Below are 24,927 nucleotides of genomic sequence, written 5' to 3'. Positions count from 1 at the left end.
ACTTTCCTATCCTCCTCGTTAATGTGATTTACTGGTAGGTTGGCACTTGGGGATCAATGGATACACTCTTCGTCAATGGCGCGAGGGAGCATTTGGCTGGGTCTCAAATTGCACCGCTTGGTCCCTTTGTACGTACTTTTGTGTGGTGGCCAAGGCCTTTGGGTAAAAGCATTCTATGCACAAGGTCCGTGTTCGCGTTCTGACACTGCCCTGACCAAGGAACACTCGGTGATTCAGACCACAAGCCAAATGCTACCACCCCCACTTTGACACATTAGACCTTCGAAATCACGAAGAATGTCGTAGGAGAGTCTCATAGCTTTATTTTGAGAGTGTGTGATTTGCCCACTCCTTGGCTCCTTGTCCAATACATATTGACCAAGTTGCCCCTTTTGACGAACACCACACACTACAGATCTCTACATATCCACTGAAAATGTTCGCTTGCATGGTAAAGTGAGTACAGGCACCGAAGTAAAAGGGACAGTAACTCAATCCAAGTATGAATCCCACCGCAGACTGTTGCGAGCTCCCCACCACCACATTAGCCACAACCGAGGGATGAGCAACACCCAGCAATCGCTGTAGTAATACACCACGTAAACACTGAAAATAAACTCTAGTGACATTTCGTACAAGTTCGTAACAAGTAATTTCATCACTGTCATAGAGTGTCCTCTACCCCTTTTCACATCACCCTCCGACCTTGACCAGCTTCTACCTTACGAGCTATTGTGACATCAGGCTATTGGACCGCAATCAGTATTAATCCAACAGAAGGCGCGCAAGCCATTCCATCTCGCATCGAATTGACCCAGTGTTGGCTGGTTGCTGCTCAGTTTCATCATACTAGGTACAGCATCACACGTCCGCGACTACACAGAACACTTGGACATGAAAGGGATGCCAGATCCACATCATTCACGGTTTTAATTGATGATAGATTGAAGCCGTAGGACTTCCTACCTCGGTCGTGGCTTTGTTGAGAACAGTACCTGATGGTGACATGGATTCAGGGGCTTCCGAATTGGAAGCGACATCTCGACAACTTAAATCAATCTCATTCATAAACGATTCCAACTCTTTCAAAGACCTGAGAACACTTGCAGCAAGAGAAGCTCCGTATCATGGGGTGAACTATAGCTCGAGAGGGGAACATGGTGTTGGCCTGGTAGTGGTGAATGGTGATCCTTGGATATCGAGGTGTGCGGTCTCTGAATAAAAACCTCGGCCTAAAACAACACATGTACCTCGAAAGCTCATGAAGCCGTTTTCCCCCACGAGGACAGTCAAAAGACAGACCTTCTAGCAAGTTTCTTCAATGAAGCCGCTCGCGCCGACACTTCCACTGTAACACCAATATCCACTTACAGGTTCATTGATGGAGACCAGAAACAGCTTCAGTCACAAATTTGTACCAGTAGCATTATAGATTGAACTGATTGATCGCATTTTGCATGACTATGCTTCAGAAATTGGTCCTCCTCAAAGAAAGGGTGCGAGCTTGTTCTTGTGAAAGAATTACAGGCGTAGCAAAAGCCTCGGGACGCGAAGCAATTTCCTGAACACATCTGAAAATATCATCGTTCTTCTGTCTGCAGTGAGCTTGGTCTCGTCTTGTTGACTTTCCCCACTCATCAATCTCCATCAGTGCATCTTAGAACAGGCCATTTGAGCGTCTTCTACCAACCCCCCGCTTCACTAATAGCCCCCCTAGAAGACGATCCAGGCGCCAGAAACGCTTAATGTTCGAAGAAACAGACCTCTTCGCCGCCCAAACACTTCTTCGATCCAAGGATTTGGAGTGGTTTGTGGAAAAGGGTGCATCACACAGTCTCACTTGACGACCAAGATTCCAAACCGAACTGAACATTCAAGGCCACTCGATCCTGGTTCCCCAAGTCGGTACCTAAGCTGATCATCTGTTTCACGCGCCATACATTGCCGCCGCTTGCAAAGCCTTCACCTTACAAGAGGGGCGCTGTTTCGAAATATATCGCGAATGTCATCAGCAAGTAGGTTCAGCCTTCAAAATGATACGGCGCTTGGAAGAAGGCTTCTCATGATACACCTTTACCCCAGAGTTTCACAAATGGTCACTTTCGATAATGGGTAAGTGAACAGCTTTGCGTCACGTTCAAAACACATTCTTATTGACCTTCTGAGAAGAGCCACATTTGACTCAACTGACAGCGCCAGTGCTTTTCAACGAGACACCCAACCCAACCTCAATACGATGATCTCAGCCCTACCTGGGTCAAAGCTTAGATACACGAGAAATCCAAGCAGCTCAAGTCAGAGATGAGCCAGCGCGCCCAGAGTCCCAAAGAAGATGTCCATCAACCGTCAAAGGCGCACAGGATCCCAAGCTTTGTTAGGGCCCGGTCTGTATGCCACTATTCACGAGGAATAGCATCCAAAGGCTCACATATGCTTCAATATTGAACTCTAGAAGAGTGACCACTGCGCCTCCACCCTCTGGGAAGATACACGAGGCCACTGTCATCACAACTCGCGCCAAGCGACGGGGAAGTGGCTGTGAACGGTACGCCAGCTTCACGCTGATGCATTTGATATAACTCTGATACTTCTCGGCAGATCATGAGTTCAATGATGAAATACACAGCAAGCCTAGCAGCACTATTGCGCCAACTCCGAAGCAACAGCCGACAACGCACTACCGCCCCTATCAAAATCACCATTTCACCGCTACATCATGATTGAGTTGCAAGTCAACGAGCATCAACGATGCATCCGGAACCGGTACACTACCCAGAATTCTTTTCATGATACCCTCTACCAACCTGCCTCAGGAGCGCTGTCACCTCAGGGACACGTGTAAGCCGAACGAACCACCCCAATAATTGATCTTGCGACCTCCTATTATCCTTGTGTTTGGGTACCAATAGCGTGCGGCCTTTTGGGGACGAAGAATATTTGTTGAGCTTCACGAAGCTGCGCGTTGATCAAATTTCATGGCAACATCTGCAACTCCCAACCAGAAGCTCATAAATACCGCCAGCGTTGTTGAACGGCCCCAGTTCCGACAGCGCAATGAGTGCCGCTTCAGCCGCTTCAAGCAGGATGCGATTCTTGACAGAAAGTCCACCTGGAAGGCGTTCAAGATCTCAGCACTCAATGATCCATCGATGAACAACAGGAATCAATGGTGGAGATTTACCCGAGAGGTGACTCGGAGTTCGTTGGGAAGAGTCCGATTACATATTCGATCTTTCCACTCCTCTTCCATGATGCCAAAAGGGGGTGTTGGCGATGTTCCAATCCAGCACACAAACGAAAACTCGACATCTTGCTCCAGACATGACAACCGCTAGAAGGAGTTAAGGCGCTATCGACTCCAATGTGTCAGGGGCCGCTGAGTGGCCCAAATTGGACTTATGAGACTACAGGACACTACCCGATAGCCGCCCTCCACAGCATCGGAGTCGCCAATTGAGATCAAGTTCAAGTCAGATGGGATCTGTTATGGAGAGAATGGGGCGGGCCAGCAACAAAGAGCAAACACACACGGCCCAGTGAGGGAGTGACTGATCGAATGGTGGTCTCCTGTTCCGACAGAGAACGTCCCTCCGCAGTCCGTCCACTTTCACAAGTAGGAAGCTAGTACGTGCAGTAGAGCAGTTTCCTATCCAACCTTGATAGTTATGCGATCAATCTGATCAGGAGTCTTATACTAATGTCCTTGGTCTTCGCAGTATTTCCACTCCACACCGTACCAGCGTCCCGCATCATATGCGCCCGCTCGAGCCCAATCCCACCGTCATCGTTTCGTCCACTTGGCCTTGGGCATGGACAAGAGAGCCTGGGCGACTGTGGCATCAACTGAGGCCGCCCGAAGGTTCCAAGTTCAGAGACCCTGCCACAGGACTACACTATCCCTCCTTCGCTTTATCTTCGACGCACATGGCAAGAGCCTCTTGGAGTGTTACAACCCGTCCATGCCAATGTCCCAGCTGATCGAGTCCTGCAGCGCCGCCAACGCAGCCAGCGACATAGCTCATCTTTGGCTAAGCTCAGAAGGAAAGACGGTCTCTGGGCTCGCCCCCTGAGAGTCAGTCTCGATGACTTACCGAGCCTCTTCTGAGGATTCAGCCAGCTCTTCGGTCCGTCGCCCTTTTCGAAAGTACAGGTCATCACGACGAGGGATATCGGAGCGCGTGATGAGCATTGAGCGCTCAAACGCGGTTGACCGACAACATTTTTGAAGTATGGAAGACAACTTGGAGGCATTGTGATAGGGTGGCGAGGGCGTTTCCCGAGGAAGTCGTATCAGTCTTTAGCAATTCTGCCCCAGGCATCTCGCCGTTGGAGACCAGGCGGTGGAAAAGGATGAAGCCTAGGGTTCGATGATATAGAAAGGTTACGTGTTCGGGTAGCAAAGTGTCAGGTATTTTGCAAAGGGCCAGAGAGGTTTTGTTTACTCAATATGAATGGTAGAAGCGACGAGAGAGTGTTTGTGGCACGGGAAACATGGACAAACAAAGATTGGGACTAAGATATGCGCGCGGCTGTTCTGGCCAATCATGTGTTCTGGAGCGGCAACTGAACAAGGGATCACGAACGACATGTCCTCTTGTCAACCATTTTGTTCATGGAACAGGATGTAGTTCTTGCCTTTTCAGAGATTCAAACAATGAATTATTACAGAACTCATCAAGAAATTTCCTTTGAGGAGGCCGTGTAACTTCTTTAACTCGCATGTCCCATTGTAAATCGGACAAGAATTGAATGCATGACTGTGTATTCCTCGTGAACCTACCCTACCGACTGCAATATCGCCTCTCTGCCTTTTTAATTCGGGGAAAATAAGCCTACATCTTTGTTGAAAACACTCACAGTAATATTTAAGATCTTCTAAAGGGAAGGTTCATCCCACTTCGTAGGTAATCTCATAGTTCTATCGTCATTATGGTCCAAGCATCGTTTTGGTGCTGACTCCAGCCATTTCTCACTCAACATTCCTTTTAACACTCGACTATAACTCCACACAAGATCGAGAAAACAACTTGAGCCCCCCCGGACATCGAACTACGCTACATATGATGCTTTTATCTTTATAATACCCCGACTAGCGAAGCGCTGGAACCCTGTTCAGTACGCGCGATCGTGGGCCTCCATGCCTTTTTAAATTGCCGAGATTCAACTGACGACTCTAGAGACGCGCGCCACTCTTGTACGTCCATTGCGACTGAATCCCGACAAGCCGATGATGATATCAACATCTACAATGTGACTGGTCCCGAAAGCGCCGCCCATTATACTGTCCCTCCACTTTCACCCCTCCACTCGAAGATTCAACCTCCAACTTGAACAAAGTCCAATCCCGAAGGTATCCAGCAATAAATGCAAGCATTCCACCAACGACTTCAAGGGCACTCACGTGTTTTCCAAACATGAACATGAACTCGAACTCGATTCTGTCTAGTCAACATCTCTCAACGGTAAGCCCCCCTTTTTGGTGCTGAAGCATGGTGCCCCGAAGACATTATTGCAAACCTGACGAAATACTGATACGCTTACAGTAAGACTCTGAGCCTTGGCTTCAAATATCTGCCACAGTTGGATTCCCCTTTAGAAGATAAGGAAGCGAGCGTAATGGAGTAGCTGGAAAACTATATGCAGTTAGACGGTAGCTACGAATATCTCCCTGGAAAACAGAAAGGTCAAATGTGCGGCTCCAGGCTGCCACAACACGTAAAACACGAGACGAATCAAGGTTAGGATGAAAGAAAAACCAGTAACACAACGAATTGGGAAGCATCGCAAGGAGTGCAGCCGAGTCTTGGAGTAAGACCGGAGGGTGACGTGGGGTTTCTTGACATCGTCGCCGCACGCAAGAGAGCGACGACGTGTGGGATGGTTTCACGAACATTTGTTTAAAACTGTACGCAATATTATTCGAGAAGAATACGTAGCGGATAAATGTGACGAGGGACAAAGATCAAGAATCAGTTCTCAGCGATTAGTGGTGCTCGAGCACAATATCACGGTTCTTAGCAATAGTCGAAGATCATACTCCGGTGCAAGACACTTGGATAAAGCCCGACGCCCTCATTCATGAACTGTCTGAAACGCATGGAGTTGTGACATAATTACCGGTGGTCAATGAGACTATCTCCTTATGCAGTGAGATTCCTCACAGATGAGAAACTTGGCCGCAAGGGGTTACGGAAACTCGCCCCTGTCATAGCTTGTGAAGCTCTTCGCAGCATCAAGGTTCTTCGCAAACGCAAGTAGGATAAGGCACCTGGGTACTTCAAAGCTCAAACGAAACCTACCCAGGTCCCTACTTGTAACGAGCCCACTGTAAATTTGCCAAGGTAACTGGAGTCTCAGTGGCCAGTACAAGCAGACCTGGCCGAGTACCCCTCCGCATCAGTTGCAGTGACGGTCCGTTGCCAGTGCCACTACCGATACGTTACTAATGCACTTCTCACATCCTTAGTGCCGGATTCTCGCTTATAGATTCCGCACCCTATTCCCTCTTCTCTCCTTCTTCTTTGCTTCTTCATCACTATCCATCACCACTCAACCTGATCGCAGAAACAAATATCACCATGAATCAGTCGTCCCAAGAGGAGACCGAGGCGGGGCCGATGATTGGTAAGTTGCAACACTCTTTCTATACATACTCATCCTAATAATCCATAGTCATGTCGCTTGAAGAAACATTTCGCCACTATGCTCACCATGTTGTGTGGATCAAATACGCATGGGTTCATGGCACCGACGGAGCTGTCAAAGAGGCGTTTCGGAGGTATGTACACCCTTCTTTTATAGAGGGGTTGCAATACCCGAAAGACGGCCCTGTCTGGGCCACCATCCAAAGAAATTTGGATTCCATGATGGACATTGTCGTCCAGATCTCTCAAATCATCAAACCGTTCCAATTCAACCGCCCGGACTTGGGGCTCATTTTTGTTGCCTGGCTCATCAAAACCAAGGAGATCATCTCCCGCGACCTGCCCAACCTCTCGGGACAGAATGCGCTCAAGGCCTTGGCCGAAATGAACACCTGGCTCGCCATAATCGGCTCTAAAGGTGGAAGGCATGTCGAACGGATCAAGGTGTCACCTCGGGAGATTGAGTTCAATGAACAGATTTGGAAAATGAAAAACCACCTGGGAATCTTCGGTCGTCGATGAGCCAGGCTTTGAAGGTACGTCAATCTACACGACCATCCCACAGCCATTACTGACATCCTCTTCTACCAGCCTTCGAACTTTCTTTGATGAACACCATAATGAAAGGCACTGCTGCTGATCCCTTCTTGACGCGTCCGACATTCGCTCTTGTGAGGCTGGTGTTTCTTTGTTTGTTTTCCAAGCTGTTTTCCGGGCCATGAGCGCCATCATCTTCCCATCGGGCATCTAGCTTAATAAAAGTTCTTCTCGGGGCAACGATTCGTATTTCCAATATTGCATTAGATTTATGAGATCTTCAGTGCAGAAACGACCTGCCCCAAAGAAACAGTATCTTCTATTCTCATGAACAGTAAAAGCTGTACCATTCTTTGCTAAGACAAGGCGCTCTCCCATGCCGCCGCCGCCACCGCCGCAGACGATAAAGACACGTCATCCAGGCTCTGACCATAAGTTTATTTACGGCATGAGACATAGAAGTACAAAGAGATGTCTATCGTATGTCAAACTCGTTTGGGGATGAGACTGTGTAAAAAGGGGGCCAGAGATGAGCTCCCCCGAACTCCGTTACGTGACCAGCCACGGAGGCTTTGATCTCGTTGACTACGATCTCACGCATTGCAAGGGATGGACCTTGGCGGCGCTGCCTACGCTTCCAATGAGATCCATCCTATCTCATACCCAAGACCGCTTGTATCCTCAGATTCGCTCTCGACTGCGACACATTTGACCACTTGCGCGTCAAGCGCTCAAGCCCCTCGCTATGAACCCAAATTCCTCTGGTGCTCATCCTGCCAGTCGTACTTCATCATGGCTCGTCTTTGTTGTCAATCCAAGTGAAGACACCTCCATCCCAGACTTGACCACTATCATCTCTTTGGACAGTTCAGGATGCAGCGACCAAATAGCTGGCCACAGCTTTGTCTCGCTCCACCAGAGGCCCGAATCTAGAAGAAGGTCAGCATGATTGGACAGCATGTAGAACGAGGTGAAGCGTACGAGGGGATGGGTAAATGCAGAGCGCACTTCAACCCACAATCAGCGGCGATTACTGCGAGAGATAACCGAAGATCTTGAGCTCCCGCCCATTAAACGACTTTTCGGTGAGTCCCTGAATTTCGGCCGTCGAGGTTAGCGACTGTTTTTAGACAAGAGCAGGCAAGAGCAGGTCAAACGTACCATTTTGGCATTGGTAAGACAGACATACATTGGATGAGAGGCGAGAGTTGGGTGGAAACAGTCGAGTGATGAGCATATATACCACGAAATCCTGGAGGAAAGATGCTGTTTAGATACAGATGCGTGTGTGGAGCTTGAATGAAAGTGTGGGAGCGAAGTGGCGCGCGAATAGGGCACACAGCTGGGAACCAGGAAAAGGTCGAGAAGCTGGCATTGCAGTGGAAGAGAAACGAGATCGAGGGGGAGGTTCAGGAGGGAAGGGAGTCGCCCCGTGAGGGCGGACGGACAATCGATCAAGGCGGGGGAGAGTTTCTTGAGGCAGTCTTGTTAGGTACCGACCTAACCTCAGCCCGCCTGCAACGCGAAGGATCGCGAATTCAGGGGCTGGCTTCCACTGTGAGGTCAGCGACCTTAGTCTTTCAGCAACATCGCTGCTACCTCCATACATTCCAGTCGCCAAAGCACCTATCAAATCACATTCATGGGGCGGGTGATGATTTCCAGGTATCCAACAGCTCTGGAAACATGCCGCAATTGGATGTGTAGTCTGTGTCTTTATATCTGGCGGATGTTGGTATCGGTTTCTACGCAGCCATCAACACCACCTTATCAAGATATTCACAATGGCATTTAAGAATGTTTCACTTTTCGGCTTTGGCCTCAAGATTACAGACTCATACATCATTATTATTCATTCGTGTAGTAAAGTGTAGGCCTAAACCTCTGCATTGACATCCTCGTAAAAACCTGAACTCCAACGCAACACAACAAAACCTTTCCGAAGACCCTGCCTGGGTGAGACATTACCTTGGTAAGTCTTTTCTTTCTTAACAAAAGAACAAAAACAAAGAAGAGGGGAAAAAGACGAATATAAAGAGCACGCCTTGTACTCAACGGTACCAGTCACGCTCATCGCCGGGGGCCTCGATGGTGACGACCATCCCACCGTTGGAGTCGCGAACACCACGGTGAACCAAATTGACACCATTGAATTCAGCGCTGCGCTCCACCAAGCATATCTCCTCCACCTGTGTGAGTCTCGCCGCCATCGCCACTATCGCTCTCATCAGAAACGTGTCGAGATCTGTTCGCAAGCGGTCTCCAGGAATGAGGCGTCGGGTGGGGAGGATCCAGGTCATGATCCTGGGGTGAAACTCAAGAGAGAGTCGCCTCAGACTGGATAACCCTCCCAGCTGGTCGGCAATGAGGGTCAGCCGGAGAGGGATGTCCACCGGTCGGTGTATCCCGCCGATGGGCCATCTCTCCGCCGGCCCCCTCTCTTGCACGACCAGCTGCTCGAGATTGTCCAGCTGGTTGATCTTGACCCGGATTCCTCCCCTGAGGTGCTTGAGGAAGTCGGGAAATGGTGTCTTGAAGTTGACACGTAGTCTGCGTAGATCTGGGCAGTTCTCCTTGATAGAGGCTAACTCATGTCGGGCCGTGCTGGGTACAACATCAACGGTTCGAACGTTGACCAGGACGTATCTAAGCAAGAAAGACAGAACCGGGGCGCGCAGGTCTGATCTGAGGACAGTAACCGCGTCCCAAGTTGGCACCTCCTTCACCATTCGGTTAAGTGAGGTAACTTCTCCTCTCGAGAGCCCATCGAGGGCAAGGGACAGGTTTGTCGCTCGAGGGAGATGTTTCTTTGCCGAGATCAAAAGGGCAGGCAGCAAGTCCTTGCACTCGTCGAAGAGGTCGGTATCCTGTGGTAGCACCTCGATCCGAAGGTAGCTGCAAAACGAATCAGTAAATGTCATAGGAGATATGTTTTCTGGACTCCTTACCGGCATGACCTGCTCATACCCTTGGTACGAGTTTGGCTTACACTTGCCAGGAATCGCATAAGAACTTCGGTGATTTGTGTTCTAGTCCCAATGAACGACATGTACCGAAAAAGTTGCATCTGCATCCCCGGTTCAACGGCTTTGCAGATCAGCGAGCTGTTCTTTAAGTCCCGATGGTTCAAGTGACTTCCAATTTCTCCGAGGATCTCTAGGGGTAGTGAGGCCAGAGAAGGCATGATGGCTTGACTGAAGAGTGGAAAGGGGCAAGGGAGTGAAGAGTGATGTGGGGAGATGAGAGCAACACCGAGAATCTGTGCTCAGTATACTTGACGGCAGGAAATGTTTGTTGTTTCACGGAAGAGAATATTGGTCGGGTGTTTAGAGTTGTAACGGAATAATTCAACGATGTTGACAAGTTCAGACGTCAAGTGGTCGGCTCAGCAGTGTTGGACGTGATGAGAGTCTCGATAGAAGAGAAATGTGAGTTGATGCAAGGGAAGTATTGAGTGTGTATTTTCGAAAAGAAAAACAGTGGGTAGTCTGCACTTCAGGTAGAACAACAGAAAATACCCAGCAGTGCTAGGAACTGGCGGGCATAGCACTGCAGACCAGGCTAAAGAATGGATGTGGCTGTCACAGTTACTCCCTACTGTACCTTGAACGTGCTAATTGTGATCCTTTAGAGGTCCTGGGTTTTATTCGGCAGTAATTGCAACATGGCCGAGGCACTCCTGGTTACTAAATCTTGAGATTCCAGCGAGATATGTCGGGCCAGCACTCATAATTAAGCTGGTCTCTTTGGCTGCAAGCAGTAAGACGGTTTTGGTGTATGCTGGACTCTTGGGAAAGTCAGGTATCAGTGTAAAGGTATGTTGGTTAGACATACTACAGCAGGACTATGGTGAACTATCGCACTGATTAAAGGAAATGGTCTTTGGATTTTACGAAACTACCATCTTGACATGCACGAAGATGTCTTGAGAAAGTGGAGTGTCTGAGGCGAGCACAGTGTTGATGCTCTCCTGGATACGGAACATTCTCAAAGTGACAGTAGTGATATTACTTGTGTGAATCTATGCGTACCTGATGTTGTGTATTATTGTGGCATCTTTCTCTCTCTCTCTCTCTGTGCAACTCTACAGAAAGGTGCTGTTTCTGCTGATCACCCACAGACAGAAATCGAGTTCTCAAATAAAAAGACAAACAGATACTCCGCAACTCCATGCTCCATATATGCTCACAGGGCAACAGAGAACGGGGGGTTGACGATTGGTGGCCGATGAGGGCGTCAACGCTTTTGCCACTTCCGCCGTCGCTTGGACTCTTCGTTCTGAATAATGAACGATTCTGCATTTCAAAACATCTAAGGCTTGCTCAATGAGGGAGGTAGGTGCGAAGACAAGAGTTCAATACTCTGTGAAGTGAGCGAGGATGATGGGAGTGAATCTTTCGAAGATCAGGATTTTAAGTCTTGGTAGGCAGGTTGAGGTAAGAGAGGTAGTGGAAGGGAAGTCACTGGCTTTTGAAAGGAGCTCCTTCCACTCTCCGAGGAGAGGAGCGCCGTGACAGTTGAGTGTACGGAAGCCTCGATCTACTTCGCGGTGTTATTTCCGCAAGCGTTATCTCGGTGGCGGCAAGAGGCGAAGGAAAGAAAAAAGACCTTTCGATCTGATGTCTACTCAAATACGTTAGCGACTACTCTCAACGTGGAAGCATCATCAAGACTCACTGGCAGGGCCTTGCTCTTGTCACCAACGGCTGGCCTGAGCGAGCTCAGTATAGAGTCCCAAAGGGAAACGCATGCCGATCCAAATCGCTCTCGATTGAGAAACGAATGGTGGCATCCGCCTCCCTTACTGCCCTCAACACAATGTCTTCATGAATGAAGGCCACCTGCTGTAGGGCAGGGATCCTGGCGAAGATCTGCTCGTTCCACTGCCGAACATAGTGTTCGACAGCGGGCAAACCCACACCAGTCCCCGGGACCCCGGGTTGATGTTCCGCGAGGATTAGACTCGGGAACGTCAGCCCCAGCCGCTTGAGGTAAGGCAACTTGGAGAGCTCCTTCACGAGTACATTTAAGAGCACCTGCGAGAATGTTAGTAAAGTTCTTAATCAATAAGTGGCATAATGGTTCAGTTGAGCATTAGACATAATATAGACCAGTTTAGTCTATGTTTAGACCAACTTAGACAAAAGCAGACGAGAAGTAAATATACCTTGGGATCCTCGCGGATCGTGTCGATTGACAGTGGTTTGACATGGGTTGGCGTCAGAACCAACCATTCCAACCGGCCAAATTGCGTCAATAGGCTGGTTCTGTTGGAGGCAAACCTCGAGTGGCCAACAACATCTGTCGAAGCGGGGAGTTTGAATGGTACCACCAATCGTTGGAGGAAAGGTGAGCACTGCCTGGCGGCCTGCAATTCGGTCTGGCCCCCGAACTGCAGTCCGGTGAATGACTCCGGACGAGTCTTGCTAACCAGGATAGCCAGAAGCTCTGGGTCGGCTTCGTTCTCCATGTTGATTGACCGGAGACTATTCCATACAGGCAGGCCCGCGCACCTATCGCACAACTCATCTTTCTGGAAGTCTGTAAGCCACCAGAAGTCGAGCTGGATCCCCTGAAGGTTTTTCATAACCCGAAAGCAGCTGGAGATAAGCCGTGGGAGTATCAACCCGATTTCCAGAACAGGGGAGGGAACATCGGGCTCAATCTCGATGGTTATATACCTGAGTCTTATGTTAATAAAGGTTCGCGACGCTGGGCGAGATAGTCTAAGGTTACTTGATGGCGGGGACAACGACGTCCCTAGTTGTTGCCTGGGTCTTGTTTGCGACGAGAAATGCAGCCAATTCCCCCACAAGATCTCCCTGAGTTCCCCTGAAAGACACGTCATGAAAGAATGACGCTGCGTAGCCTTTACGCATGGATTTTGATGCGACGATAATCCCTGCCATCTCAGAGGGTCTCAAAAAGTTTCCGATCTCCAGGTGAACCTCTTTTGGTAGGCTCGAGAAAGATGGCGAAGACATGATGGGTAGGAGAGAGCTACGGATAGGTCAGTGGATGTTACTCGCAAATAAGCGACTTCTGGAGGGAATAGATCGTGAAACCAGTACTCTAGGTCGAGCATATTGTCGTTCTTGCTGAGATACGAGAGAGTCTGGGATCTGAATGACAAGAACAAAGAAAGTAGTTTACTTACTTGCTTGTGATGGGCATATAATTTAGAAGCGTATTCGTATGAGGAAAAGAACTGAGCGATTTGGAAAGACTTTTTTGTTTACTTTGCGACCATGAGGTTTATGCAAGTCTTGTGGAAGAAGGAGAAACGAGGGGAGGGTTGGATTTCTACAAGTATTTGACCCGCTCCCGAGCGGCGGCAGCGCCAGTAGGAGACCAGCGGGAAGGACTGACGACTGCTTGTCAGTGCTGGCTCAGTATTCTTCACGGAGCATTCACTTCCATAATGCTCGCTTACAGTACCGCTTGGAACGGCAGTGAACATCTGCGCTGAGCAAGCTACCTAGGTTAGGTAGTCAACAAGAAAGGGGTTACTGTAAGTTATCAAACATTGAGCACCAATTGATACGTCCCGTTCACCTCAATAGTTCCCTATGAACAAGTTAGTAAAGTGGAATGCAGACTGATTCGAAGAACAGACTTAGAGTGATTGTGAGGTAACTGAAAAGCGGGTGTTCCGGTACCCAGCTTCGAGTGTTCACATTGTTGATCAAAGGGCAGTCTCAAAGGCATCTCGAGGTGAGCATCAACCCCATTCTATCCCGAGAAGTTACAAACGCTAACCTTTTACACTCCAACTCCAGATTTTATTTCCATGTCCCAAGAACAAGCCACAAACTCGAATTCCTGCTCCAACTCCGAAGCCAGACTCTTGTCTCTCCCCCACCGTTTCCCTTTCCAAGATCGAATCCCCACAGACAACGTCAAGTCAAACCCACCAATCATACCTGAATTTTAATTCATAGACCTTATCGTCACAGCTGCCGGATAATTCGACCTGAATATGTGCGCCGACTCGCCGCACCAATCAGCTCATCCTTCAGGCACAACGCAGCGAAGATGCTGCCCGTGGGGACGGGCCCGACTCAGGGCGCGACCCTTTGTTTTCAAGAAGGAATCGGAAGCGCAAAGCAATAGCTGATTCAGGGGCAACAGTATGACCTGTTGCGTGCTCCCTCGCAGCCAACACTGGCCGATTGTGCATTCTTTCACTGATACAAATACCTTTGACCGCAATTTGAGTTTATTGTCTGACAGCAGGCTCGTCTACGTCTTCTGCGCAGCTACCCAAGGCCTACAGCTACAAACTAAGCGCCTCAACCACTGCAGTGTGTAAAGTTTGGGGAAGCAAATCATCAACGATATAACTCGGTATATACTATGATTCGTTTTACTTGTTTACTTTCTCTAATAGATCACACGAAGCTTCAATACATGCCCATGAAGTTGATGGTTTAATTTACATACATAGTTATCTCGTTGACCAGCCTTGCGCCTTCAACCAAAACCGCCACTGATCTGTGTCGTGTTCTGTTTGCTTAAGAAGACTTCGAGGTCAAACTTTATACGGAAACATCACGCACCCGACACTCCAGCGCCGCCCGCGGTGATACAGCCCAGGGGTTTTCTTGACAGGTACGCGTTTGGATCGAGAACCATGTTTATATCAGCCATTCAATTGAGCTGTCAATCTCATGGTGCGTTCGAGTATACATGGCCTTTGACGATACCTAACTTCCACAGGATCAAGACAACACCTGTTGCAAAGCATCTCCGCGAAATACACTTTCCACCTCTTCAAAAGAGCATCACAATCAGCCCTCAGCCCTTGATCACGTCAAGAACTCTTCCTTTCCCTGGTCGATCAACACCTCCCTCACAATCTCCATAACCCTTCCATGGTCCTCCCTTGCTCCAACAAACCCAAAGTTCGCACTCATCTTCCTCCCAGCCGTCAAGTCAATCTTCTTCCCATGGACATCCGTAATTTTGCCACCAGTCTCTTCGAACAACAACATGGCACCCGCATGGTCCCAAGCTTTAGCGTATCGATCTCGACGCTTGTAGACCCAGACTGTCGTGTTACCGAGACCCATCGCGAGAACCGCCCAGCGAAGGACCCAAGGCAGGAGGTCGTTTCCTGGATAAGCAGTGTTGAGACGCGAGGCGACGATTTCGTGAATGCCGGAGAGGGCGGAGTCAACTGTTGAGCTGGTGACAAGGCTGATGTCGTTGGAGTTGTAAAGAGGGAGTCGCCTCGGTCGATCGGTTCGCAGGGGGCGAATGTAAGCGCCGTGGCCTTTGACAGCGAAGAATATACATCCTTCACCAGTGCGATCAATGTATTCATTCTTGAGAGGTGCCTTTGCATCAATTGACAAATTTGGCGCACCAACAATCCCAACAGTCTGTTCACCATCCACAAGCAAAGCCATGTTGATAGCATAAAGCTGACCGAGTAGATAGGTTTTCGTCCCATCAATTGGATCAAACACCCAAGTTCTCCCAGTGGCAGACGGGCTACTAGCTCCGCACTCGTCAATAAGATCACACATCTGCTCCCTGCTCTCAGGCAACTTGCACAGAGACACTGTATCCTCATCCCCAGCAAGTCCCTCCAAGAGCTGCCAAACCCTCTCCATTAACACAGGGTTCTGCCTCAAGTCCGAAGCATCTTCCTCCCCAACAACTTTGTCCTCCGGAAACGCATTCTTGATCGTCGCTGTGAGGAGCGCCTGGACCGCAAAATCGGCTACTGTGACAGGACTCAAGTCATCCTTCTCAATTGCGCCTTTGTCCTTGTCACAAACAATCGATTGGCTCAATTTTGCAGCTTTTTGCAAAGCGCCAATAGCGACGGTGAGTTCTTTTGCGTACGGACTGTTCATTTCGAGTTGTGTTGAGGGATGATGAGTGTTCTGTGAACAAACAAACCCCGCTTTGAGTAAATAGTGGATAACTGCATACTGACCTCATTCACGCTTGTAAGCTAGCTCAGCACTTACTCATCTCATCTCATCTTCATCAACACCAACAACAGATGGATCATCACACATGCCTGAAAGATCGCTGAAGCTCGACTCCGCCGCCAACACTTTTCTAGGCGAACCGTTTGAACTCAAACCTCTTGTCAGTGAGATTCTGCGCACCAAGTATTGTATCCCCGGAAGCATCTTTCTTGTCGAGGGCGTTGATCGCATCTCGGTCTCAAGATCAGGACGATGGCAAGTCATCCGATTTATTCTTGGCGATGGTGAGGTCTGTATTCAGGCGATATTGGCGCCTGATATGCACCGCTTCGTCACAACGGGGGACATCTCTTTGGGGGCTTATGTTCGCTGTGAGAAGTTCGATGTCAAGTGGAAGGACATTGGTGAGGAGAGCATGGTGATGCTGTTGGTGAAGGATCTCATCACAATCGGTTGGAATGAAGCATATCGAGCACTCCAGAAGAAGGATGAACCTCTGCCTGAACAGATTCCGGCACCAGCACTTCAAGCAAAGTCTGTGCCTCAGTCCAAACCAGCACCAGAACCTGAGCCAGAGGTCAGGCTGGCTCCCGATCAGCCCGAACTTCCAAAGGGACCTTCCAAACCAGTCTTTGAGGATTACATGGAGTTTGATGATGTTGACGAAGCAGCAGCCGAAGAAGCTTTCGAAGCCTTTGAGAGACTCATGGATGCCAACAGACCCCAGACCGCCCAGAAGCCACCTCCACTTCGAAAGATTGAGTCTCCACGAAAGACGGCGGCACTTCCGAAGCCGCAGACACCAACCAAGGGAACACTTTGGCAGAAGCCACGTACACCGCAAAAGACAGAGACACTGCAGAAACCGAAGACACCTCAGAAAGCAGAACAGTCACTGAAGCCACAAACACCACAAAAGGTGCAGGCATTGCAGAAACCGAATACACCACAAAAGACTGAGGTATCCAGAAGACCACAAACTCCACAACGAACTGCGATAACCCAAGACACACCAACATCTCACCAAGCCATTGCCCTCCCACGCGACTGGCACGATCCCCAAACCCCTCTCAAGCTCACCACCCTCCGCCAGATCCCACATCTGCCCTACGCCCAGAACTGGTCCTGCAACGTCCTCGCCATAGTCTCCCACCTCTCCGCAGTTGAGCCCTCGAGTCTTCCGCCATATCGACAGCGAATTGCACGTCTCGCAGACCCGTCTACGTCGAAGCAAGTACATCTCACGGTCTTTCTAGATCCAGAAGCTTTCACGCCTCGTGTTGGAAGTGCGGTGTTGCTTGTGGGTGTAAAGAACCATCGTTTTGATGGGGGCAGTTTGAAGAAGTATGAGAGCGATCGCAAAAATGGACGGTGGTGGTTTGAGAATCCTATTGAGATGGACTGGTGTGATGTTGAGGGGATTAATGATTGGTGGGTGCAAGTTACTGCGGCTACACAGGGTCGACGTTAGAAACGTAGATGAATTGACTCCGTAACTTTCTTGCGCTATCTCGTTCCGGTGTCACCATGTTTACCTGTCACTCAACATCTCACGATTGAAGAAACAGTGGAATAAAGTCTCAATGCAAATGCCATACGTTATTAAACACCAACGGCAAATATCTAGGGGTATTGTTCATCATCCCTTTCCGTAACGCCAGGATCGCCGTCCTCTTCCTCACGATCTTTGATAGTCCCTTGGATCGGGAGTCCACTCAAAGCTCTGAGGGCAATAGCAAGATAATCCTTTTGACCGATCGCCAACTTAATCAACAAAACGCTCAGCAACAATAATAACAAAAAGAGGATCTAGCCTCTGCCAGTGAACGCAAAGAAAATGGAGAAACCTCCGAAACACGACCTAGCGTGAGATGGCAAGGTGCTTGGTGAAGGAGCGAAACGAACTGTGTTACCAGACTCGGCACAGGGCCCTTCTCTGGAGACTGAACTGGAGTGACCTCGTCTGATCAGTATCCATTGACCGATAGCCTTGGAATTGGCTGCGGTCTGGTCTCCGACCTCAGCAAGTCCTCCATGCGATGGTGTTTAATAAACTCTTGCTCCTCCTGAGACACGCCTACAGTCAACACCATGTGGCGACAATTGACGACCTCATCTAACCTGGTTGTTGGATATGAGGGCTGGAAGGGCGATCTTGTTGATGCACTGCTAGGTGCGGGGGAGCACGTTTGAGGTGTCATGAGATACGCCTCGTCGAAACGGTTTGAGATGCGTTGATCTGTGATGACAGTTGTGTTGGAGGATGAAGTTGTCGGGATGTAAACTGTGGCAGAGAAGGTTGGTGTTTAAGGAAAAGAATGACTGGGCCGCTACTTTTCAGGCGACTGAACCGGAGTGACCCCATCTAATTTGGTAGTAGGGACTGCCAAGGTCGGAATTGGTAAAGGCCTGGGTTGAATATCCTCCGGCTTGAGCAAGTCCTCCATGCGATGGTTCTCGAGGAACTCCTGCTCCTCTTGAGACAGGCCTGCACCCGATACCATGCGGTGGTGGTTGATCGGGGCAGCCCGCCGCTGCCATGTGCTCTCCTCAATTCCCGTCATCCCCGCCAACATCCCCATCTTCATCACTCCCATCTTCATCGTCCCCTTCCTCCGGATCGTTCTCATGCTTGAGCTCAATAAATCTGGCATTCTGCCAGAATTGGAACTTGAGCGGCAGGTTTTCTTGCCCCATATCCTGGAATGGTAGGGTGTGATCAAACAAGGTCCCCGGGTTTGGGGCCTGTTTCTCTGGCTTATACAGCGCTAGCCCGCCTAGGCTCGGTACAATAACAAAGTCGTCGTCCTGGAACACCTTTGTACGCAGTACCTGCCCAGGGTCGGCGTGTCTCATGGGTCTCCATTGGGGTACCGGCGCTGCTGGTCTGCCCAAGGGTCGGAGAGTCTCCATATGAGTCTCTGTGTAGTACTCAGCGTACTCGTGAGGTCCCAATTCATCGTAGGTGATTGATGACGCAAGGACTAGATCACCCTTCCAGAAGTGGGTGTCCGTTAACCTGGCCACGTTCCTTTGGCCTCGCATGGCCGTGGGATCGCCGTTGTACCGGAGCTCCGAGTCTGCGGAGAGAAATTCGTAGTCGGCAAAGGCCTCGGTGAAGAGGTTGAAGGTGATGACGTTCCAATCGCCCTTCAAAGTCTTGGGCTCACAGCAGTCGCAGAGCTCGAGCTTCCTCTTCTCGACGCCCTGGAAGCGGTAGGTGGCTAGGGTGTAGGTGCCGTGGTCGTCTGACTTGCGGGCGGAGAATGTTATCGCAAGTTGAGTGAGATCGCTGCACCCCTCCTGGGGGTTCTGCAACGGGTTTGGGATTGCCTTGGTCTTGATGGCGACAATCTTTCCGTCTTTGAACTTGACCACCTTCAGGGTACAGAGGTTCAGGGCTACTAGCGTCAGTAGATGTCCAGAAACTTGTGATCGTTTAACTTACCACGAGCGGGGTGGGAGAGTGCCCAGACAGCGAAGAAAACATCATCATGTTGAGGATGTGGTAACACTTGCGCCAAGCCATAACAGCCTGGCTGTGGCCCAAAGGGGTGTCCAATTCCGGACAGGTCTACTTCTTGTAGAGACTCACGCCAGCTGTAGCTAAAGATTTTTCCATTTGTGGTGACAAAGAACATCTTTTTCAGATCTACATATGCGTGGTCGAGACCAGCGGGAAGGGTGAGCTCAGCCCAGGCCCCCCTGGTATCCATCTTGGCAACATGGCTAGAGATGTTAGTCTGGGGTCACTCTCAACAGAAATGCTAAAGCACTTACATTTTGTTCAAACCTGGCAGGAGCTCGAGAAGGATCAGGAAGTCGTCGCTGATTGCGGCCGCTTGGAATCGCGCGCCTCTCATGGCACTAGCAAGAGGGGCGAACCTCTCTCGATTTGCTTTTCTGATATCATCGACTATGATGATATGGGTCGACAGCTGCCACACCAGCTTTCCCTTATTGTAGAGAAAAGCCCAAGGAACGCCCTGGGAGTGGACTGCGGCAGTCTGGCGGGAAAAGAAATTGGTGGTTGACAAGTCCCAAGGTGTCCAGGTTCGACTGTCGTGAGGGTACCTCCACTTGAGGTGCTTAGCTAGTTCCATCGAGAAGAGCTTTTGAGGGTGGTCATTGGGGTTCATAAGGATAAGGCCAGGGAAGAATGTGTTTAAGGCTTGAGCCATTGTTTCTTTCTGACCGAACTTAGTCTTCCAACTCTTGCTTACCGCAAGGCAAGCGCGGTAATCTTCAAAGTCGAAGTACTTCAATATCTCACAGACCATCTCAGGTGGTAGCTTCTCTAGGCCTGCAAGAGTGATCGTTGTCTCGGAAATCTTCTTTCTCAGGTAAAGGATGTCGAAGGGTGAAAGGCTCTCGAAGAGAGCATCAAGCTCCTCCTTCCTGGATGCAGCGCGCAAGGACTTGTCATTTTCGTCCATTGCGGCAAGTCTTTAACGCGTTTATGCGTGTAGATCGATCAGGATTATTCAGTGGTAGAAAAAGAATTGAGAGCGGACGAGTTTTCAGAAGTTGAGAAATGAGTCCTGCCAGAGCAAGTTCCCCTCCTGTAGGGGACTTAGGGACTTAGGGACTTCTGCATTGCACAGGTCACATGATCCACCTCCTCTGGCACTGTCACCTCCTGGCCTTCTTGCTCACAACAAAAGCTCCCAATATTTTTCCCACACAAAAATATTTCTCATCTCTTCTCCCTCTACCAAATATTCATTACCTCCTTCACCCCAAACAAATATTTCTTGACACTGCGCACTGCACTCCCCAAACGCACAAGTCCTTTCCACTGTGTTGGCTTGATATATCTCCTTGAGATGTCATAAGCTTTAACTATCAATCAAAAAGGTATGCTTTCTCCAAGAATATCCCTCATCTCTTGGATGGCATCCGTAGTTGAGCTGGCTTTTCATCGTCCAGTCCCTTGCGTACCATGGGCACCGCTCTCTCAGGTTCACTCTGCCTTTGGTCGGCCAACGCTCACTGTTACAAGTGACTGTGGCTCCTAATCAAAACGGAGTGCCTCGCCCAAGTCCATCAGTGCCTTGGTCGGTCCTCACTCACAAGTTAGTATGACCCTTTAGAACAAAATCACCAACGCTGACCCCTCATGCAGCACGATCTGGCGTAAGAATTATTTCCTCCCTTGGATTCTCAAGGGACGTCGAGAGCGCACCGGACCCAGCAGAGGTTTGACGCGTGAGTGACGCCTCTCAAACATCTTCGTGAGACTTGACACTGGCATTCGACAGATGTTGGCATCCCGGGTCTTCGGACTTTGGTGATATTGCTGAGTGTCAGCTGCGGGATGAGACCCTCGTTGGAGGGTGATGCGGACCGTCTCTGAGGCGGATCCGACCATCGACTCTTCAGCATCGGGTGCTCTCCTGTCCCCCATTCAAAACTGGGTGATGCTGAGTGTTAACTGCAGAGTGTAACTCACGTCGGAGGGTGACAATGACCGCTTCTCAGGCGGATCCCGATCCTCACTCTCCAACAACCAATGGTCTCTTCACTATTCCGCAACTCTTCAGAATCCAGACTACTTTGGAGCCGAGTAAGTCGGCGTCAACCATTTTTCCAGCCCCCGAAGGCTATCACAGCTCATGCCCCAATTCAAATGGGTGTGACGTTGAGTGCCGCCTCCGAATTATGGCCCACACCTGAGGGTGACAGAGACCGCCTCTCAAGCGGATCTCGCTCCTCCCCTCATGCCCTTCCATTCTCCTATTCACCTGCCGTATTTCCCCCTGCATTCGATAAGCACAACAACCTTCGTGTTCTCGATTCAACGCGTTGCCACTGATTCACCAACTCTCTACCTCCCCTCCACCTCCTCCCCCACACCAGGGGTGATCCTCTTCCCCCGCTCTGGGGGTGAAGCATCAACAGCCGAATAGCAACACCCTGGGCTTCATCGGATGCTGCAGTTGGTACCAGATTTTCCGTCCCGCATCAATTTGCCGCCCTCTCACGGGTCAGGTACCGTCCCCGTTTATGGGTGAATCGAGCATCCTTCCCTCGTAATGAGGTGACAGCGGCACGTCGTGAACACTTAGAGGCATGTTCATAAGAGCTAACTTGACACCATACAGGCCTTAACAAGGTACGCTACTTGGATGAGACATGTCTCTGGGCAACCTGTTGAAGGATGTTGACGCTGGTATCCGTCCCTCTTCAGGAGGTGAAAGCGGTATGTGACAAACACTGAGGCATGTTTGCATGAGCTAACCTTATGACTCCAACAGGCCCTAACAAGGCGCGCTGCTCGGATGAACCAATGGACTTTCTTCAACAAGAAAATCGAAGCCTTCAAGGCTCAGTCAAACGATGGAAGCACTCCTTCAACCCCCGTCAAGAAGGCGACTCCTGGTAAGCCTATGCTCTACCTCTGATCGCAATGATCAAGTATACTGACATGCCCTCGATTCAGGTCGGAAGCGAGCCCCCAAGGCCAAGAAGGGCGGTTCCGATGAACAATCAGCCGCTCAGGTCATGGAAAACCAAATGTACCAGGCACAGCCAGTGCTCACTGGCAACTTCATGCCTATGGACGATGTATTTCGACCGTTGGCACGAGGTATTGGTGAGACGCTTGAGCACCATCCATTTTCAGGGCTAGTACATTCGGCTGGGTGATGGTGAAAAGCGGTAAGTCGAAAAAGCTGAGAGGCATGTTTGTGGAAGCTGACTTGACACCTCAACAGGCCCTACCAGGGCGCGCTCCCAACCCCACGCCTGATACCACTGAGCGAGCCCCTAAAGGACAGGTCGTTGTCGCCTCTCAGCAAGTCCCCGAGGACCAGCTTGTCGTTGCTGCTCAGCAGCATGTATATCAACCGGCCATGCCTTACACCCACATAGTCCCCCAATACCCTCCACCCATGCCGCCTATGGGTTATATGCCGATGCTGCCCCCAGCCATGGCTCCCATCGCAGCTCCTGGCGGCTTTACCTATATGGACATACCTCAGCATCCTCATCTACAGTTCAATGAGCCTATGCAGATATACCCAGGCCCATCTCACCATGGGTATGCAGGCCCAGGGCCATCCTGCCCGCTCCGGCGTGACAGCGTACTGGGGTTGCCTGTGTAGATGGTCCGATGAAGAGGAGGCCAATGAGACATAAGCCTCTTTGCCAGCTTCCTGAGTGACACCAACACTCTTCCCTCATATTGAGGTGACCTGCCCTCATTTGGAGGTGACCAGCGGTACGTCGATAACATTGAGAGGCATATTCATGAGCTGACTTTGAAACCCAATAGGCCCTTTCCGGGAACGCTTGATCGGGGATGAAGACGGCACGGAACATCGCATCGAACGTTCCATGGATGTAATGGAGGCCGCGCGCCGTTCGGTGTAGGTGCAGGCCATCTTCCCGCCCTCATTCTTGGGGGACGGTGACATCCTGCTGCAGGACTGGCGAGGGGACCGAGCACCGAATCGAGCGTGCTGTGGTAGTTGGGTCTGCCGAGGCCGGAGCCTGCAAAGCTGTACAGAGGGACACGCAGTGGAAGTCTGCAAGAGCTTCTCGCTCATTCACGACCATCACAACACGTACACAAATCAGTCAAAGACACCTCCTACTCGCTTCCATCCTCAAGTTTGCTTCCTATTACATCTATATTTGCTCTTTCCTATCCTTTCTTCGACCTCAAGCCCCGCTCGTGTTGAAATTACAATACGCGAAATACCACGACGCGCTTCGAGCACCGTGGAAGAATCGACTGCTATAACCTCGGTTACCAGGAAATTGGGAGCGTCAACATCGCTTGCTCGCTTACAAGGCAAGAGACGTTCACCAACACAAGACACAAACCTCCATCTTCTTCGGCCTTTCGACCTCAAATCACCTTGCTATCCTAACTACGCTTGCTCTTCCCTAAGGTATGTCGCCCTTCTCTTTGTGCTGTTTCCCTCTGGGTCACTTCACTCCACGTTCCTTTGCCTCCCTCTTCAGCATTTAACATTTGCCCAGAGAACTTCAAAGTCGATGATCCTGATACTGAGCGGCGATGGCTTCGAGGACGAAGACTAAGTTCTCTCTGCTGATTTAAGCTCTCAGCCACAAGTCTCAACTGCAAATAATACATCTGGCTCACAACTTGGACATTATACCACAATGCCTTACCAGTTGCTACCGCGTAAGGCTGGTGACAGGTTACTGAGTGGCGACGGTGAAGACGCGCCTTTCGCAGTGAGGTCGGCAGGGCCAACAACACCGCTAGGGCGAGCGAGGGGACGTGGAAGTGGCCGTCAACATCGCTTGCTCCCTCAACCCAAGAGACGTTCACCAACACAGGCACAAACCTCTGCTTTCTTCGACCTGGAGTCAGTTTGCTCTCATATCAATGTTTGCGAGAAAGACTTGAAAGTCGGTAATTCTGATGATGAAGGTCAACGACATCAAGGATGAGCAACAAGAAAATCGACTTACGGCCACCAAACCACAAAGCCATTTTGCACGCATTTTTTCAGAAAGTGTATATGGACATGGTGGCGACGCGTTCGTCAAGGATGAGGATATGGATGCCGGGTGCTCCGAACGCCAATTCAACAAGCGGGTGCCGCGTACGGCCATTTCCATATCGATATATGTTGCCAGCAACTGAATCTGTGTGCGAAGGGGTTGTCCGGTGGTCGGTAAGGATAAGTGGTCTGTAGCTAAACAAGAAACATTCATTTCACTCAATCATGTCTTCAGTGCTCTCGTCCATTGATCTCGGCGAGTTTTGTGATGCGGTATGCTAACCTTGATCTACACACTTCCTTCTTCCGCGTGCAGGAACG

At 50.1% G+C, this 24,927-nt stretch overlaps 9 protein-coding genes; 5 read left to right on the top strand and 4 right to left on the bottom strand.

Moving 5' to 3' along the window:
* Window positions 1–2,975: 2,975 nt before the first annotated feature.
* On the top strand, window positions 2,976–4,070 carry FFUJ_01933 (uncharacterized protein; the record flags this gene model as incomplete). XM_023573195.1 has 2 exons in its annotated part: window positions 2,976–3,188; window positions 3,717–4,070. 2 exons carry the CDS (start codon window positions 2,976–2,978, stop codon window positions 4,068–4,070), a joined length of 567 nt encoding a protein of 188 aa, XP_023423663.1.
* Window positions 4,071–6,578: 2,508 nt separating this feature from the next.
* FFUJ_01934 (uncharacterized protein) lies at window positions 6,579–7,166 on the top strand (the record flags this gene model as incomplete). XM_023573184.1 has 2 exons in its annotated part: window positions 6,579–6,624; window positions 6,673–7,166. The coding sequence occupies 2 exons, from the start codon at window positions 6,579–6,581 to the stop codon at window positions 7,164–7,166; spliced, it is 540 nt and encodes a 179-aa protein (XP_023423662.1).
* Window positions 7,167–9,232: 2,066 nt separating this feature from the next.
* On the bottom strand, window positions 9,233–10,365 carry FFUJ_01935 (uncharacterized protein; the record flags this gene model as incomplete). XM_023573173.1 has 2 exons in its annotated part: window positions 9,233–10,076; window positions 10,130–10,365. 2 exons carry the CDS (start codon window positions 10,363–10,365, stop codon window positions 9,233–9,235), a joined length of 1,080 nt encoding a protein of 359 aa, XP_023423661.1.
* Window positions 10,366–11,902: 1,537 nt separating this feature from the next.
* Window positions 11,903–13,165, bottom strand: FFUJ_01936 (uncharacterized protein; the record flags this gene model as incomplete). XM_023573162.1 has 3 exons in its annotated part: window positions 11,903–12,217; window positions 12,349–12,862; window positions 12,918–13,165. 3 exons carry the CDS (start codon window positions 13,163–13,165, stop codon window positions 11,903–11,905), a joined length of 1,077 nt encoding a protein of 358 aa, XP_023423660.1.
* A 1,824-nt stretch (window positions 13,166–14,989) lies between these two features.
* Window positions 14,990–16,045, bottom strand: FFUJ_01937 (related to inositol phosphatase; the record flags this gene model as incomplete). The annotated part of the gene is made up of 1 exon (XM_023573151.1): window positions 14,990–16,045. One exon carries the CDS (start codon window positions 16,043–16,045, stop codon window positions 14,990–14,992), a length of 1,056 nt encoding a protein of 351 aa, XP_023423659.1.
* Window positions 16,046–16,211: 166 nt separating this feature from the next.
* On the top strand, window positions 16,212–17,597 carry FFUJ_01938 (uncharacterized protein; the record flags this gene model as incomplete). The annotated part of the gene is made up of 1 exon (XM_023573140.1): window positions 16,212–17,597. The coding sequence occupies one exon, from the start codon at window positions 16,212–16,214 to the stop codon at window positions 17,595–17,597; it is 1,386 nt and encodes a 461-aa protein (XP_023423658.1).
* Window positions 17,598–18,676: 1,079 nt separating this feature from the next.
* On the bottom strand, window positions 18,677–20,562 carry FFUJ_01939 (uncharacterized protein; the record flags this gene model as incomplete). XM_023573129.1 has 3 exons in its annotated part: window positions 18,677–19,527; window positions 19,575–19,855; window positions 19,907–20,562. 3 exons carry the CDS (start codon window positions 20,560–20,562, stop codon window positions 18,677–18,679), a joined length of 1,788 nt encoding a protein of 595 aa, XP_023423657.1.
* Window positions 20,563–21,592: 1,030 nt separating this feature from the next.
* FFUJ_01940 (uncharacterized protein) lies at window positions 21,593–23,232 on the top strand (the record flags this gene model as incomplete). XM_023573118.1 has 6 exons in its annotated part: window positions 21,593–21,692; window positions 22,231–22,241; window positions 22,317–22,328; window positions 22,384–22,507; window positions 22,569–22,756; window positions 22,843–23,232. The coding sequence occupies 6 exons, from the start codon at window positions 21,593–21,595 to the stop codon at window positions 23,230–23,232; spliced, it is 825 nt and encodes a 274-aa protein (XP_023423713.1).
* Window positions 23,233–24,259: 1,027 nt separating this feature from the next.
* FFUJ_01941 (uncharacterized protein) lies at window positions 24,260–24,749 on the top strand (the record flags this gene model as incomplete). XM_023573106.1 has 2 exons in its annotated part: window positions 24,260–24,490; window positions 24,534–24,749. The coding sequence occupies 2 exons, from the start codon at window positions 24,260–24,262 to the stop codon at window positions 24,747–24,749; spliced, it is 447 nt and encodes a 148-aa protein (XP_023423656.1).
* Window positions 24,750–24,927: the final 178 nt, after the last annotated feature.

This window comes from Fusarium fujikuroi, chromosome FFUJ_chr01, assembly GCF_900079805.1.
Source record: "Fusarium fujikuroi IMI 58289 draft genome, chromosome FFUJ_chr01".
Classification (NCBI taxonomy): domain Eukaryota; kingdom Fungi; phylum Ascomycota; class Sordariomycetes; order Hypocreales; family Nectriaceae; genus Fusarium; species Fusarium fujikuroi.
The sequence above is the reverse complement of the archived record's forward strand: the minus strand, read 5'-3'. Positions and strand labels throughout refer to the sequence as shown.